At 35.4% G+C, this 18,384-nt stretch overlaps 1 protein-coding gene across 1 annotated transcript; it reads left to right on the top strand.

Moving 5' to 3' along the window:
- The first annotated feature begins 9,228 nt into the window (after positions 1 to 9,228).
- LOC148947323 (uncharacterized) lies at positions 9,229 to 17,559 on the top strand. The gene is made up of 2 exons (XM_089096573.1): positions 9,229 to 9,271; positions 17,053 to 17,559. Exons 1-2 carry the CDS (start codon positions 9,229 to 9,231, stop codon positions 17,388 to 17,390), a joined length of 381 nt encoding a protein of 126 aa, XP_088952699.1. The 3' UTR covers positions 17,391 to 17,559.
- The last annotated feature ends 825 nt before the right edge of the window (positions 17,560 to 18,384 follow it).

Here is an 18,384-nt window from a genome sequence, read left to right on the forward strand (position 1 = left end):
ATTTGACTGACTTTGCAGCCAGATTCCCTCTGATCCATCTTTTACTAATCCAGCTATGGAAAATCGATAGGCTACGTAAATTCTAATGTATTTGACGATCGTAGCTACAGCGGTAGGTGCTGCCTAGTAAAAGACAAACGTGTCCTATAGTAACAAGAAAATAGTCCAAAACCCCCTAAAATGGTGTCAGATTGAAACTCAAAGCACACTATTAGAGCCTTCTTAGGCAAAATCTCTATCAAACAGTTCGTGGTAACGAACTGTAAGTAAGGAGCGACCCGGCTCAATGGTAACCGAAAGTCTAAAAAACGGAATTTTGATACCAATATACATTAAAAGAATCAGATTTTAATTGTGATTTCAAATATATAAGCTTCATCAAGTTTAATCTTACCCAGCAAAAGTTACGCGCCTGAGAAAATTTGGCTTATTTTCGAAAAAAGGGGAAAAGACCCCCTAAAAGTTATAGAACCTTAATGAAAATCACACCATCATATTCAGCGTATCAGAGAACCCTACGTTAGTGATAAAAAAAATGGAGGGCAACTAGGCCCCCCCACGCTCATTTTATTATCCAAAGTCACCCGATCAAAATTTTGAGATAGCCATTTTTTTAGTATGGTCGAAAATGTGATAACTATGTCTTTGAGGATGACTTAATCCCCCGAAGCCCCCGGGGGAAGGGCTGAAAGCTATGAACTTTACCCAATGTTAACATATAGCATTGGTTATTGGGAAGTATACAGACGTTTTCAGGGGGAATTTTTTCTGTTAGTGGGGGTGGGGGTGTGTCGGGGGTTATGTGGGAGGATCTTTCCATGAAGGAAGTTTTCATGGGGGGAGGGACATTGCTATGAAGGGGGCGCCGGACTCCCCAGCATTATTTATAAAAAATCAGAAATTAAATATAAAAAAACAAGTTTTTCAACTGAAAGTAAGGAGCAACATCAAAAACTTAAAACGAACAGAAAATATTAGCTATATGATTGGGTTCACCCCCTAGTCAATACCTCACTCTTTAAGCCAAAGATTTTTTAGTACTTTCATAAGAGCTATTTATTCTAATTAACGACCTTTGTGATTAAGTGGTCATTTTTAAAAAATTGGAACGAAATTTGAATTTTAGCGTAAAGAGGAAGGTATTGACTATGGGGCAAAACCCCTAATATATGTATTAAAAATATATGAATATAGAAGTTCGATACGTAAGTTAATTCCTAAGTTACGTATATTTATTACTAATAAAAACGTTCGCAAATAAAATTAAACGACTTTCGAGAAAGCCATTTATCCAAATAAAAGTAAAATTTATATGAAATTTTTTTTTTAATTATTCATGTACTGTTACCCGAACTCAAAGCCTGTATCAATTGAAAAACGTTCGACAGATAAATAAAAAAAAACAAGTTTTTTTAACTGAAAGTAAGGAGCGACATTAAAACTTAAAACGAACAGAAATTATTCCATATATGAAAGGGGCTGTCCCCTCCTCGACGCCTCGCTCTTTACGCTAAAGTTTGACTTTCTCACAACTCTATTTTTTTAAACAATAAAAAAACTTTAGCGTAAAGAGCAAGGCGCTGAGGAGGGGACAGCCCCTTTCATATACGGAATAATTTCTGTTCGTTTTAAGTTTTAATGTTACTCCTTACTTTCAGTTAAAAAAACTTGTTTTTTTTATTTAATAAAAAAAGAACTCACAGTCCATTGGCTTGAACCAAAAGGAAAGTGGTTGCAACCACAAAATTCTGCATCAAAAGCATTTTTTTTTCGATTTTTCCCTCGGCAGAAAATTAGAAATTGCATCATCATTTCCATGGTTTCAAAGTGAATTCTCCGAGCAAATAATTTTTTGTAAAGCCCTCCGGGCTTTATATATAAGCAATTTATACAAATGAGAAAATAATTTTTTTTAGATTTTGATGAGAACAGGGCTCCGGTAGCACTTGAACTCCCTCATCTCAAGAAATTCCCTATAGGCATTAATGACGCCCCCGCCCCAAGCACCATGTTATTGTTTTTGCTACGCAGAAAAAGGTTTTTTGCAATAATAGAGGTGCTATTACCTTTTGGCATTAAAATGAAGAGTGTATTCCAAAAATACATTCCATAAATACATTTTCGAGTTAACGTGCCTAAAATCCCAATCAAGCATCGTAAAAATCAAAAATACGCCACAAAAAACTAACGATCTTTTTACCCCTTATAGGGCTTTGTGTCAGGTAGAAACGGGGTACATCTTGTTCTGCTTAAAATGGGGTTTCAGAAATACCAATACGAGGTTTCCATTGAATTAAGGTCCATGGCCGCCACCAGTGTCCCTTTTAAGAGAGTTTTCTAAGGCTGCTCTATTAATCACTGAAAGGCAAAACCAGCTGACAGCATTGGCGTTTTGCTGTTTATTTTTCTTAGTCCTGAGTAATTTAAATTTTGGGTTTTCGTGTTATTCATTTACGTAGTCGAAGTCTGTTTTTATTGTTTGATTTTACATTATTCAAAATTTGAAAAAACAAAACAAAAAATGCTCTTTATTTACAATTTTCGTCACTGAACTTTCTCAAATCCATGAATTAATCTGAGTAGAAAAACTGATTCGAAATATCGATATCGATATATCAAATATCGATAATCGAAAGTAAAAATATCGATATATCGGCTAATCAGATTATAGCCCAACACTATTCCCCAAAACCATCCGTAGACAATTTCTTTGGAAACATCTTGCAAGTCGTCCTCCGTCTTTCGGAACGCCCACGCTTCAAAATCATACTTGGCCACTGTCATCACTGTAGCTTTCACTATTCGCAAATAATTCATTTTTTGCTAATAATTTAATTAGCAAAATAATATCAACTGTAGATTCAATCTTCGAATGTGTTCTTGCACCCTGAACTCTCAATACCGCCAAAAATTCACTTATTTTACTAGCATTTTCATCTAGGATTTTTTAAATCATGAGCATATTCAAGTCTAAGAGAGTTTTACTTTCCCAATTTCTTCATACAGGAGATGTGTAATGGTAATAGGTGGACTTTCACTGTCTTGAAAAGGTCCTCACTTATCAAAATTGCCCTGGTCTTGTACGACCGATTTTTAATGGTCGTTATTAAACTCTCACATTGAAATCAAGGCGACAACTCCTAAGAAATATATTAACTTGAAAATTTTGAATACTACTGCTAACAACTCAATGTAGTACCAAGTCTCCTGAGGCCCAAACATCTGCACACCTTCCTTTCCCATCCCAATCTACTCAAAGCTTCCCTCTTTATACCCTGGAAAGAAGTTGCGATGTTCTTTAAATACTTTTTTACAACCTCTTCCTATTTGTGGACAGTCTACTCCAACTCCACCATTTCCTCCACCTTTCCTCCACCATTTGTGGACGGTCTACATTTCGTTTGACCCTAGAGGGATGACCGAAAAGGATAGCAATTTGTCTTCCTTGATCCGGAAAACGTGTCCTATCCATCTCAAACTTCCTCTAATTAAAAATAAAAAACTAATTTTTTCAACTGAAAGGAAGGAGCAACATTAGAACTTAAAACAAACAGAAATTATTCTATAAAAGGGGGGGAGGACCTCCTCCTTCTCAGCTCCTCGTTCTTTACGCTAAAGTTTGACATTTTGTCGAAATTCGTTAAGAACAGCTGGTGAAACACAAGGGCCGTTGAATTGGAATAAGAATCATTTTAAAGCCCTAACACGCTTTAGTATATCGACCGAGGAATTAAGGAGAAGGCAGCACACTCATGCACGGAAAAATTTTGCATCGTTTCAAGTTCTAATATTACTCCATAATATCAGCTGAAAAAATACATGTTTTTTTTTAATTTCTGGTCGTTTTTTAAACTATGCCGACAAATCTCTCTCCCCGTCCGTGAAAAAGTTTCCTCGGGAAAATTCACCATAGAAATTCCTACTCATGGAAAACTCTCTCCGCGGAAAATCCTCCCCGTTTCCTCCCCACGGAAAATTTTCCCCGCGAACAATTGTCCTCGCGGGAAATACCCCCTTTCCCTGCAGAAAATCCTTTGAAAAATGTCCTTATATTTCCCAATAACAAATACTATACATTGGTGACGGGCAAACGGCATAGCTTACACCCCTTTTCCCACGCGGAGGGGGGTCATGTCATCCCCAGAGGCACATTATTTAACCTTTCAACTATGCTCAACCAAATGGCTGTCTCGAAATTTTGATTAGATGTCTTTGGGAGCAAAAGAGATGCGGGAGGTTGTCTAGTTGCCCTCTAATTTCTTTGGTCACTTAAAAGAGCATTAGAACTTTTAATTTTTGTTTGAATGAGCCATCTCTTGATCTTCTAGAGCCATTGATCCAGTATGATCAGCCCTGGGACAAAGATACAAAATTCTGGATTTTGTAGATTTACTGAGCCTGTAAGGCTATACTGAAGATAGCCTTACTGTCAGATAGACAGTAAGGCTATCTGATAATGTGATTTTCATTAAGATCACTTGATCTTTTGTGGCTGTTTCCTCCCTTTTTCGAAGGTCAGGGGAATTTTCTCACCCTCATAGCTTCTGATAGGCAAGTCTAAACTTAGTGAATTTTATGTATTCGGAATCAGCATACAACTCCTAATCTTTTGATGGGTGAATTGTTGTCAAAATTCTTTATTTACAGTTTCGATTACTATAGGGCTGAGTCGCTCCTTACCTACAAATAGTTATCATGAATTTTTTGATAATTGTTTAGCTCTTGTAAAGGTAGGTTTCTTTTTAGTATGAATAATATGACTGATTGATATGATACAATGTAGCTCCCTTTCCCACGGAAGTTTGCTTGAGATCCAGCCACTTGCAGCGCACTAAACTACATTTAGTGTATACGAGCTGTTTGTCTGTTCGGAATTCCCGAAAATTTGATCAAAACTGAAAATCTCTTTATCAAAATTTTGATTTTGACATTTCCAACTTAATTTTCCCAGTTTTATTGTAAGAGAATTAGGAAAAATAATATATTTTGATCTAAGAGGTAAAAAAATAATTCTACACTTTCTAACAGTTAATTCTAGGACGATTTCTATAAGTCTTTTTTATAATAAAAAAAAGTAGTGAGTAATAAAACATTGAACTATTACAGTCCTTACCGGCGGTTCTGATCTTCGGTTTCATGGCTCTTCAGCTAGGAAGTGCAATGGGGTGTTGGGGGCCAGCTATCCTGTACTTTTCCATGCCCTTCCTGCTTTCCCTAGATTTCTCCAGGTATTCATCTAAAGCTGGGTTGACCCTGGCAGAGTTTACAGAGTCGTCAAGCCACTGACCCCTGTCCCAAACCAAATTATTGGTGACACCAGGAATTGAACCCCGCATTTTGGACAAAAGATTCCAGTTCTAGTGCGCTAGCCACTCGGCTAGGATGGCTTTTGTTATAATACTGACTATGCTAATAACACAATTTGTTTTATGTATGTTTCTTTCCACTTTGAATGGTTACGCGTATGCTTTCTTGTCTATGTTTTATCAATTATCCTCAAAGCATTTTTTTCATTCAAATAGTTCTTTTTTTTAATTAACTCCTCCCTCCACTTAACTAAAGGCTAATGGTGTGAGCGGAACAAAATTCTTTATATGTTTCCGCTTTTTACTTCTTTGGCGATTTCGTCTTTTAAAATCTGTTGACAACTGGAAACCCGGCAATTCAAATTTTACAGTGTCAACTGAAGGACTGCCTTTTAAAGCCGTTGATAGTCGCCAAATGATAATCACCAAAGTCACCGCCAATATTTCTTTTTACTCTCAACTTTTCGTTTTGTTTTTGCTATTTTAAGCCTCGCTGAAAACATGAATTGCGTGAATTGATATTTAATGTACTTATAGATTAATGCATTTACGAGGATTGTAACTTATGCAGTGTAGGATCATGGAAGAAGAAAGAAGAAAATGGTTGCAGCAATAACTGCAACCTTGTAAATAACAACCTTCAGCCCATACTAGCTGAATATTTAAAAACATGTTTTGAAAAACAAAACTATCAAGTGAGCAAGAATTCGAAGTCAATTCAGGAATGGTAACAGTTATTTCAGTTAATCTTAATAGCAAAATTTAATTCGAAAATAAATTTGCAGGCATTTTGAAAAATAGCCTGTAGCCCATTGAAAATGGTGTTTGATCGAAATGAAAGCTGTCTCATTGGAATCACTACCGATAACCTCAAATAAGAGAAATACATTCTTCCATCTTGAGCAATAAAGGAAACCACCTTTCCGTATGTGAATCAGCGATTCGTCTCCTTTCTTTTGTTCCTATTTCTTTTCCTATTGGTGAAGATCTTTCATAGCAATTGATGGTGCATAGTATGTTGAATAGATGTTTAGTTCCTGCGCCGTTTTTACAGAAACAAGCAGCAAGGCTGTCACCCTTGCAGCAGCGGAAATCAAACCCCGGGTCACGTTTTGCCAGGCAGAGCATCAATCCATTGGCGTACCACAGGGTTAATGTAGTCAGTGACATAGTTGCCAGGATGGTGCGCATTTGCGCCATTTAGGCGCTTTTTTGATGTGATTGCGCGTTGAATTTTTCAAATTGGCGCATTGCGCCAATTTTGCGCATGTTAAAAAAAATCGGCGCAAATTGGGCGCATTTTTCTTCACAATAACGATAAAAAAACTCAAAATCTTAAAGTCTAGTCTCTACTGACAACTACTGACAGATTCAGGAATCTGTCAATAAAAACAGATGGAATTTTCAGAACCCCGTAGGGATTTTCATATCGCGTTCCAGGCTCCATGACGACCTAAATTTTAAATTATCAAAGCGGGCTAAGTGACATTTTGGAGAGATGTGACCTTCAAGGATCATGTTTTTCTTGTGTTCTTCATTAGAAAATCCCATCTATTAGTTATCTTTGTCAAATGCGATTTTAATTTCCACGTTTTTGTATAATTTATCTATATTGCAAGACAACCATTCTATTGACTGAATCACAATTTCTATTGATGATAGAGAATAATTCAGCATATCAGCCACAAAGTAATGTAAAATACCACCTTAGATGTTAGCAAGTATTTTTTGTTAGATCTTCTTTAATTCTCGCTTTTAATTAATTCTCTGACATACTAGAGAACTGAGGAAAATATCTTTCTTGTCCAGCCAGAGACTGAGAACAGAAAATTTCGACCACAAAAGCCTATCAGTCAAAAAATGCTTCACTGTTTCAGATTTCGGAATCTGGGGCCGGAATCTGTCAATGAAGACGGAATCTGTCTACCAATTTTGAGTTCTAGTATTCTGAAAGACAAAATTCACACAATTTGCGCCTATCTGGTAACGTTGTCTCTGATTTTTTTTTTTTTTTTTTTTTTTTTTTTTTTTTTTTTTTGCACTCATCCCTACAAGATATAATTTCCCCTGAATTTCGAACCATAAAAAAAATATGGCAAAAATGCGCCAACGGCGCAGTTTAAAGTTTGTAATCAGTTTGTAATCCTATCCATTTTCTACTAAGATATTATGATATATTATGATTATTGTCACTTTAACCCATGGAAGAGTATTTTCATCCGAAAGCATGATAATTTTAGGGTGTCGATTATCCAAAACCTTAAGAAATTCATGCACAAGAAAATTCTTGGTCAATATCTACCAAATCATATTATTGAGTTAGGAATAAAGTGAATACACCATTCGATGCCGTTTTTTATGCTGATTACGAATATAATAAGCATTTCTATCGAAAATGAATTTCAGCCCCCTCCCCTATATAGGCTATACCTAACCTAACCCAACCTAACCTAACCCTGAATTGGCATAGCCTATATAGGGGGGCTGAAATTCATTTCCGATAGAAATGCTTATTATATTCGTAATCAGCATAAAAAAAGGCATCGAATGGTGTATTCACTTTAGTCCTAACTCAATAATATGATTTGGTAGATATTGACCAAATTCTTTACTACAAGGAAATTCTTACTACAAGAATATTCTTTATTCGTGGCGATTTTTCTTATGAACTTTGATGAACCTATTTTGTTGTTTGAATGCATTTTGATCTTAAAATTAAAATTTAAAACGTCTTCAATGAGCCTTAAAACTGACAAAAAACAATTATTACAAAATTTTTTCGAAATCCATTTCGTTGCTGGAATTAATTTTGATATTGAAATTAAGATCTAAAATATCTTCAGTGAGCCTTTAAAGTTAATAAAACAGGTCACTGCAAGTAAATTGTTTAATCTGGACAGGGACGGATCTAAACCTCAGAGCACATGGAGCAATAATGCCCTTTGGCTTCCCCTCTACCGGTTGATAAGTATGTTTTTTTTAACTTTTCTGAAGAACATATTTATCTATAGTGGATTTATTTAATTGTTTTACAATTTTTGATATAAATCCTAGAATCTGCAATAATGTTCCAAAAAACTCTAAGATTCCAAAAAACAGGTTTAATAGTTTAATACATTTTCACGGCAAGCGTTGGCGGTTTCCAGAGCTGGAAAATTGGGGTTCACGCTTTTTTTTTTATTAGATCAAAAATAAGGCTTACGAGCCGGTCAGCACCCGGACAGACTACCACCCCCGTCAGATCCGTCCCTGATTCGGTTTTTTAATAAACTTTCATATCAAAATTAAGACATAAAATATCTTCAATGAGCATTTCAAGTGACTAAACCAGCTCAATAAAAGAAATTTACCTATTTGGGAGGATTTTTCGTTTGTTTTAACATATATTGCTGAACAACTTTATTTGTTCACATCGGAAAAAAACGATGGAATCAGCTCTAATATTTCTGATTTAAAGTTTTTTGCTTTAATTGGTTTCAAGTTTTTGTTTTTTAAAGTTTCAGCCTACTAATGATAGCAGCAGTGCAATAAAAATAATTTTTTTCAGACATCACGGACAAAATTTATCTGTAACGCATCATTAACTATCGACAAGCTTTACTTACTATCCCTATTCATAATTTATTAAAATGGGTTAAATTCTTATAAAAAGATATGAATCGCTTGTTTTCACGCTAAGAATTTTCTGTGAAACAATTTTACTTTAATTTCTCTCTTTTAGAAATATATTTACTTCTTAAAAAAGTGAGCAGTTGAAAATGCGCATTAAAAAAAATAAAGTTTAAAACACGTACATGAAAATACTTCCTGAAATTTGAGACTTAGGTAAATATGGAACGTGACTTGAAATGTAATTGACTAATTTTTGGGGTATATAAAGCCAGAAATTGAATAGTTTTTTACAGTTTGAACAGCAGTCATGATGAAGAAACATCTAGTTCTCTTTGCATTTGTCGTTATTTTGCGTAAGTTTCCAACGCTTTATTTATGTTGTAGTACTTTTAAAAAAAACAGAACTTGTTCAGGAGTAAGACGGGGGTGTACTCATCTGCTACACTTTGCTATTCCGTTGAGTTTAAGCTTTGAGATAGAAATTTTCTGAGTAGAATTAAGTGTCAACTTAAATGTTTTTTCATAAGTACGGGGATGAACTTTTATCAACTTGTTCAAGTTGGCTAATCAAATTTGAAGCTCTGTGGCTTCAATCCGTTTTCATTAAGGAGCATATTTCTCTTTGGTAAAAAACAATTCTCTTTTGTAAAAGGATAGGTCTCCTCTTGAAGAAATGACAGAGGAAACAATAAGAGCTAAGAGAAAACAAATTATTAGGATACACTTATGGAAGGGATACACGAGGAAATACTTCTATTTTCTCCTTCGTGAAAAAAAAAAGTTGGAAAAGCAAAACTAGGCTTTTCTTCTTTTTCAAATGAGGCTAAATATGTTCACAACTTTCTGGTATCTCTCACTGGTAAGAGAAGAAAAACTGCCGAGACACGATGTCCCCAAAACGGCACATGGAATCGCCCGAAGAGTACAGGATTTACCATATTACATGGTTACTTCACTGAAGCTACAATTCTGACGAGAAAAACAGTGCCATCGTTATTCCTTAAGCAGACCCTACCTACATGCAAGATACCCATTGAAGCAAGGAGGTATCTGATTGAAGATAGTCTGGCTAGGAGAAGACACCGGCTGGAGTTTTTCTATCTTTTGAATGTCAAGCTGGAGGGTATCATAGGGGAGGGAAGAGTCTGACAGCTGGCAAGATATATAACAAGGGTGAGGGAATCTAATTATTTTGCGGATTTCCCCAGACGATACTTAGTTGTTTTTTTGTTTTTTTTTGTTTTTTAGGAATGTGGTGGCAATAGGCCTTTGAAGACTGAACCTTGGTCCCATATGGACCCACTATACAATAAATCTAAATGTAAATCTAGCTGCATCAACGTGGCAAAATAGTCTAGTCGATTATTGCTACATCATTCTAGAGGTCTAAGGCTTACAAATATTGAAAATAATTACTGTAAATTCATGGAGCTAGTGGTCCTTTTTATTTGTATCATCCACAGAATATTTCTTTGAATTTATGGCTGTTTTGTAGTTTAAGGATGTAAATTATCCTTGGCTAGAGATTGACCAGATACAGCTAAAATCAAGAAGAATGGCAGTTATTTGAGGATAGGGTGATGCAGTTTGTTTAAAATACCAAGGACAGAGAGAGCAAAATATAAATTTAATATATTTTTGTTATTTCACACAGCCATATCTATAAAAAAAAAAATTCAGAACAGACGGGGATTCCATTTTTAATAAAGAAAAACTTCACATGCAGTAATGCATTTTTTGGTAGTAGCGGGTGCCAAATTTAAAATAACAAGAAAACAGCAACAACAAAAACGTGGGTACAGAATCAGCAAACATCAAGCTCAAACATTTGGGACCCAACAGATTGAGAAGGCATAGCTTTCATTAGCATTTGTTGTCTTTGAGCATCAACAGATTGTTTGTATTTGAATTTTGTCGACAAAACCGCTGTTAAATTTAACTAACTATTTTTACTTATTTGTTTTTATGGCTCCACCTGGCAACACAGACCAATATGTGGTACTGCCCTAAAAACTTCATAGTTTTGAAACAACCAAAAAATTAATCTTAGAAAATTGCAGCTCTTTGTATGTTTGTTTTGTTAGATAGATGGGTCCGAGGGGGGGAATATTTTTAATTTAATAAAAATATTAAAGAGACTGATACCTGAGACTCTTGGCGGGCGTGCCTCTCCAAAAGCTGACATACAAGTATTTGTCTAATAAGAATGTCATAGTTACTCCCTCCCTTTAACCGTGTCGTTTACCCAAATATTTGGAAAACCATAGGTCCCCCCGTTCGCCTGCTAGTCCATGGGACTTGTCGGCCATGTGCCAATCTTAAAACACAGTAGTCGGCCTGAGACTCTAGGCGGGTGAGCCTATTAGGCTTACGTCACATATCACCTGTGACTCTAGGCAAATCCAATCCCCTGTTTTGCATACAAGTTCAATGGACATTGTCCGTCATGAGTCAGCCCAAAAATTGCGATCATCCCCATTGCAATTCCAGTACGCTTTTCCTGTAGGCAAAGCTCATATAATGAGAATAATCTTAAAGTCCTTGCCCAATTATCTTCAAAGTCCCGTGGACATGGTCAGTCATAAATCTTCGAAAATCTTTCATTTGGGGTCTCCAATTGCCTTCAAATGGCTCATAGAAACTCGCAGACTATTTGAATTTCCCTTATTCCATGACTATCTGCCTTAGTTCTGCCCTAGGATGGATGAAAGAAAATATATCAAGAAGTGAAATGATATCATTTTTATACAATTTTGAAAAAACCTTATTTCAGTTTTGCCTCTAGCTGAGACTATTTGTCTTGGCTTTTTCTCCAATTAGCCACTGCTCTTAACTTTTTCATCACAGTCCACCAACTTGATTTTAGTTCAACATCAGTTTTGTCGCATATGTCGCCAAAAAAGATCAAAATTACTTTTTGGGCATTTTGAGGAACTATATTTTCGTATTAAATTTTGTGATATTTGTCTTTGTTGCTATTTTTCCGATATTTGAATCCAGTCAATATAAATACGTTATAAATAACCTTATTTTTATTTAAAGTGATTTTTTTCGTATATTTGGTCAACAAGTATTTTGTTCTATCGGAGCGCTTTTTTTAATATTTCTGAAGTTTTTATAAATGTGACTTGCGAGGTCGTATCCAGGGGGGGATTGGGGTTTTGAACCCCCCCCCCCCTCCAAAATTTTTGTCTGACTCATAAAAACGTAACAAAAATGGATATTCAGGTAAACAAATTTTTTATGCGTTTTTGTGTAACTCCTCCCCCCGAAAAAAAATTCTTGTGTAAAACACCCCCTCGAAAAACAAAAATCCTGGATACAGCCCTGGTGACTTGAATATGCTCATTTGTTCCGTCTGCAAGTCGTTTTCTCAAATTCTCATATGGCTGCAAATTGGGGTCAGGTACAGAATTACATAATTTAAAACCCAAAGAGGCAAAATCATTAGCAATATTGACACTATTCCTCATGAAGTTGAGAGACTATTAATAATTCAATGCAGCACCGAGGCACCTGAGGCCAACACAAGTACGCACACTCCTCCTCCATCCCCATCTATTCAGAACCTCCTTCTTTACAGAAATGTTATGCAATAAACTGCATTCCATTTTCCTGCCAAACACTTTCGGTACTTTTTTCATCGTGTTGAGTAGGCTATAACGTTTATAAAAAAAGAAAGCAAAAAATTTTTACAGCCAAAACATTAACTGTAAACATTAATACGTTCTTTTGTTTTTTGTAAAGAATTTTTTTTTATCACCAAAATGTGGAGTTTTGGTTTTTATTTTAGAAGAAAGAACACGAACTCTTCGAAGTTCTTGCTTATGGGATGAGCATAGATGCGATAGATTAAATGACTACAAGTAGTGGCGCAGCTTGGGCTTGAGTTTGGAGGGGGGATATAAGGTTCTAGGCGTTTACCCCCTCGCCCTCCGGAAAATACCCCCGGAAAATACCCCCAACACGGAAAATATCCCCCCCTGGCAAATACCTCCCGGTTAAAGTAACCCCCCGCGGTAAATACCCCCGGAAAATACACCCCCTGCTTAAAAAACCACTCCCCCCGGAAAATACCCCCCTGTGGAAATTAAGGCTTTCCAAATTTGAGACTTTTATTTGAGTTTTTTTTTATTTCCGTAGGGGGAACGAATTTTAGTACTAAAATTAGAGAACACACCAGTTTTTTCGTTAGTTTTTTCGTTACTTTAGAAATAAATTTGGGCTATAGATTTGCATATTAGAGGGGCAGGGTAAGGTATACCGTCTCTGCATGCAAAATATGTTTGGTACAATTATTCTGCATATTAGATAGATAGATAAAGAAGTGTATTTTAAAGCCAAACTATACGGCCATGAACATAGTAAAATAACATAAATAAAAGGCACAAATAACATGAACTTTGATCAGCGATCATCCATACAACACTTAAATGAAACACTACATTAACCTAATAATAGTACTTACTTGGAAAAACGGTCACGAAAAAAAAACACTTAACACTTGGAAAAAAAATACTTAAATAAAAGGTTACATTTACTTTATACTTTTTTTTTAGTTAACAAAATTTCCAGATACCTCACTATTTTTCTGTAACTTTTTAGTGACCATACGTAGAAAGAATTATTTTCTGACTTCAAACTTTCCAAACACTTTACCCCCCCCCCCCCCACCCCCTCTTATGTGCAAATGTATTGCCCAAATTATATATTTCCCATCTATTCTGTCACTTGTCTTTGTCTTGTCTCATGCTGAGACGAAAGAAACTAACGAAGGAACCGGTTTGTTCTCGAGTTTTACACAGCGTAAGCTTGAGTGAGTGGCGCATAATACACAAGTACCAAAATTCCTTCCCCCTACGGAAATAAAAAAAATAAAACTGAAATAAAATTCTCAACTTCGGAAAGCCTTATTTTCCACGGGTGGGTATTTTCCGGGGGGGGGGGGGTATTTTCCACGGGGGGGGGGGGGTAATCACTGGAGAGGGGGGTAATCGCTTGGGGGGGGGGGGTAATCGCCGGGGGGGGGGGGTAAACGTCAACCGCCATGAAGAATATGCCGACAAAATCGTTTAGTGTGCCGACAAATGTTGACACATAGGCTAAGTTAAACTAAAAACATAAGCTAAATTCCAAGGTATTGGCACTACACGCCGACACCTTGGAACATTGGAGCGTAGGGGAGGCCCCGCTTAACTACACTCTTCAGGGTAGGCAAATACCATCCATAACATCCAGAAAAGATTTGGATATAATCCAAAAATATTAATGGTGTAGTTAATCGATGATTTAACATATAAAGAATTTAAAAGTTAAGATAGAACTTGGTAGCAGCAATTTGTTAATTGTCAATATAACTTTAACTCCCCCCTCCGTTACAAAATTGGCTGCCCCCTCCCTCCAAACAAGATGCTACCTACGCCTATGACTGTAGAAAGTTTGCAGAAATAGAGCAAGGACAACAAAAGTAAAAGATCCTTTTTTTACAGAAACACAATGTTCTCAAAGTAGCATGTGAAAATGCGTGCTTTAGGCAAGATATTAATCCCAGATTACGTGAAAGTCTTCGACATAAAGTACCTATGTATTCTTTTAAAGGTAGATTTAGCATAAAAAAAGAATCAGAAGATACTGGACAAAGTTTTAGGGATTAATTAAAAAAAAACCTTGAGGCACGGACATTTGTTAATGTTTTTGGCCGTATTTTCGGTCATTTTTCGTCCAATTTTAGACAGAATCAAATCAAGAGTTTGTCAATAATGTGTTGAACTAGGCACTAGCACGTGTAACCACAGACTATACTTATCTGAGGGTATTTGATTGATATTTCACATTGTACTTTTTTTCTAGTATAAACATAAAAGTTGGTTCCAGCATCCACACGTCTGTTCATACCTCTTTCATTCAAAATAAAAAAAAAAAACTTTTACAGCAAAACCAGGTTTTGAATTGGATGCACCCCCTATAGTTAGTATAACTACTTTGTAAATTTGTGTAATTTGAGAAATCCCTAGATATATGTTTTTTAATCTTGTTCAAAAGATTATGAATCAAAATGTTTGGCATTGACATGTTCTTTTCCGTTCAGTTCATATAATTACAAAATTATGTAACACTAATCCAAGTGGCTGCCCACAGAAAGACATAAATCGCTTGATACTGGCGATCACATATATAACAAATACTTAACAAACATTTTATGCAAAAAATTCCAAAAACTTCTTAATTGGAAACACTGTGAAGACTTCTTAGTTGAAATTCTGCTCTTAAAGTAAAATGGAACTAAACTATGTAAGTCCACACTAAAAATTTTTATTTTCAAATTTTCTTCTTTGGATCTTTGAACAGAAAAATAAAATGTGAAGGCCATAGAGACCGTTCTTTTCAAGCTGTCACTACAGCAGTTCACTTTTAGTTTTTAATATTCTATTTTAAGTATTATTTTTTGCTTCTTTTAGTTTTTAATATTTAATTTTTAGTACGCAATAAGTAGAACAATAGGGATTTTTTTTATATAAGACAGTGGAACGCAACTTTAGATGAATATTCCGACTCTATATCCAAAGGCCGTCCTCCGCAAAACAAATGAAGAAAAATCCAATATAAAAGAAACTCGCATTAAAATTCAATCGCTAAAACTAAAAAAAAAACATTTCAAAACTGCCGTAGCATCATTACTTCAAGGAGGTTCAACCAGGACTGGTACATCAAGCGAAATGAATAAAGATAGTTCATTCAAATGGAATAAGAAACACTTACAAACAAGCTCTGAAAGCTAAACTTGCCTTTTTGGCAGCCAGCCTACAAGTGGAATTGTTTACTGGTTTGCCAATATAATTGGTTAATTCATTTCTAATTAAATTTGTATATAAGGCATTAAGCGAATATTCCCCCAAATCCCTATTTAAAGAAGTATTACTATTCATTTTGATTTTAATTTTAATTGCCTCTCGAATAACATGTTTTACGCCTAAATCATTGCTAATAAGGGAAGTTTCTTCAAAAAGCATTTTATGGCTAGGATTATCATAGATATGACTACTTAAGCAGAATCAGAAGAAATATTTGTACTATTAGAGTTTAGAGCTTTAGTTATGCCATCTTTGTGTTGTTTTAAGCATTTTTCTAAATTTTGATGGGTTCTACCAATGTAAGTTGCCACAGTCACACGGTATTTGATAAACCCTCTTTCGCAAGTAACTGGGGTTATATATTTAGAAGAGTTTAGAAGATTCATGATTTTAAAATTATTGGTAAATACTAAAATCATGAATCTTTCAAAATCATGACTCTCCTAAACTCTGGTAAAGATATAACCCCAGTTACTTGCCAAAGAGGGGTTTATCAAATACAATGTGACTGTGGCAACTTTTATGTTGGTAGAACCCGTCAAAATTTAGAAAAGCGCCTACAACAACAGAAAGATGACATAACTAGATGACATAGCTCTAAATTCTAATAGTACAAATATTTCTTTTGATTCTGGTTTAAACAGTCAGGATTTAGGCATAAAACAGGTTGTTCGAGAGGAAATTAAAATAAAAATAAATAGTAATACTTCTTTAAATAGAGATTTGGGGGAATATTCGCTTAATGCCTTATTTACAAATTTGATTAGAAATTATTTAACTAATTATATTTAAAAAGCAATAAAGAATTTCACTCAACCTGTTACGGACAGACCTTCTAGGCTGGCTACCAAAAAGGCAAGCTTAGCCTTAAGAGCTTGTCTGTAAGTGTTTCTTATTCCGTTTGAATGAACTATCTTTTTTCATTTCGCTTGATGTACCAGTCCTGGTTGAACCTCCTTGAAGTAATGATGCTAGGGCCGTTTTAAAAAAAAATGTTTTAACGATTGAATTTTAATGTAATTTTCTTTTATATTGGCTTTTTCATCATTTGTTTTGCTGAGGACGGTCCTTGGATATAGGGTCGAGATATTCATTTAAAGTTGCGTTCCACTGTCTAATATAAAAAAAAATCACTACTGTTTCACTTGTTGTTTATTATGGAAAGGCAGCGTGGTCTTCGTCACTATTTGTTATTTTTAGTATGTTTTAGTTTTTAGTATTTTATGTTTATTTTGTTTTTTTCTTCATTCTTTAGTACTCTAAAAGTACATTTTCTTTTGCAGTTACGATTGTCTCAAACACTGGTGGTATTATTTGGTTTGATCCCAAAAATCCAGGAAAAACTAAAACGTTGTGTCACATCAATCCACATCTCTCAACACTTTATTGTGAGGATAATCCTTATTATGTTCCAAAACCCAAAAAAGTTGAAGAAGGTATAAAGCATCCAGATGAAATGGTGGAACTAGAGAAGAATACCCGCAAACAGTGGAAATATGACTGCCAAATGGAAATTCAACATGTTCCAGGCAAGAATGGGAACAAACCTGTAACGGTTCACGTTTGCCGCAAAAACTGGGGAGTTCCTTTTGGAGAAGGGATAAAGCACATTTTAAAGTAGATGCGAATCATTAAGATGCCAAAATTAAGCTTTCCTTTAGTTTGAAGTGTATTATTGTTCTGTAGCAACAGTTTATTTTTAGTTTCATCGCTCTCCACCCACCCCATCAGAATGTTCACCCTTTTTACCCACTCACCTTTCATAACACGCACCCTTTGATGCTTTTTATACTTTTTAGACTGGTCTATGACGTTTTACTATAATTTTGTTTTCTGTGGACTTCCAAGTTTTTTTTTTCAATAAATTCTGGTTAAATCCTTCAGCTTGATTCTATGTACTACCCTTTACTCGAGCAATTATTTCAGGCAGGATCAACTCAGTCATAAATTAAGGGCTTCTATAAAATAGAGAAGGGAAATCGACTATTATGACTATACGTAGCCTACCATGCCCGCATGTTTGGACATAAATAATTCAAAAAATAGTTTACTCTTTACTAAGGTGATTATTTCAGGCAAGATCAACCCAGTCATAAATTAAGGGCTTCTATAGAATAAAGTAAGAGAAATCGACTATTATGACTACAAGTTCCATACCCGCATGTTTTGACAAAATAAATCAAGGAAATGAGGGATTTTCATGGTTGTACTTGCAGCAATAGCTGTAATTTGTAAAGAGTGAATGACAGCCCTTAGTGACCAAAAGATTAAAACTATATTCGAAAAAACTGGCTTTTGGAAAAAATTCTATTTGTACCTGATTCCGGAATAATAAAAGGAAATTTTATAGCGAAAACAAATTTATAGGAATTCCGAACAGAGCCTGGAGCCTCTTGACAATGGCGGCATTGGTCACGCCTCAGCGGCATTGGAATGAGCATCATCGAAAACCCTGTTCAGAATAAGGATGACCCCCTACCTTGAACAACTAAGAAACTCACTTTTTTGTACGGGAAGACCTCATGTATCTTTTATTAGGCTACTCTCCACTACTAGTGAGACACTTGAATATCATAAAGAACTGCTTATTGTTCATTTGAATGCTAATTTTATAT

The sequence above is a fragment of the Artemia sp. Qi Xiang Cuo genome, chromosome 11 (genome assembly GCF_049724085.1).
Source record: "Artemia sp. Qi Xiang Cuo chromosome 11, ASM4972408v1, whole genome shotgun sequence".
NCBI classification, from domain to species: domain Eukaryota; kingdom Metazoa; phylum Arthropoda; class Branchiopoda; order Anostraca; family Artemiidae; genus Artemia; species Artemia sp. Qi Xiang Cuo.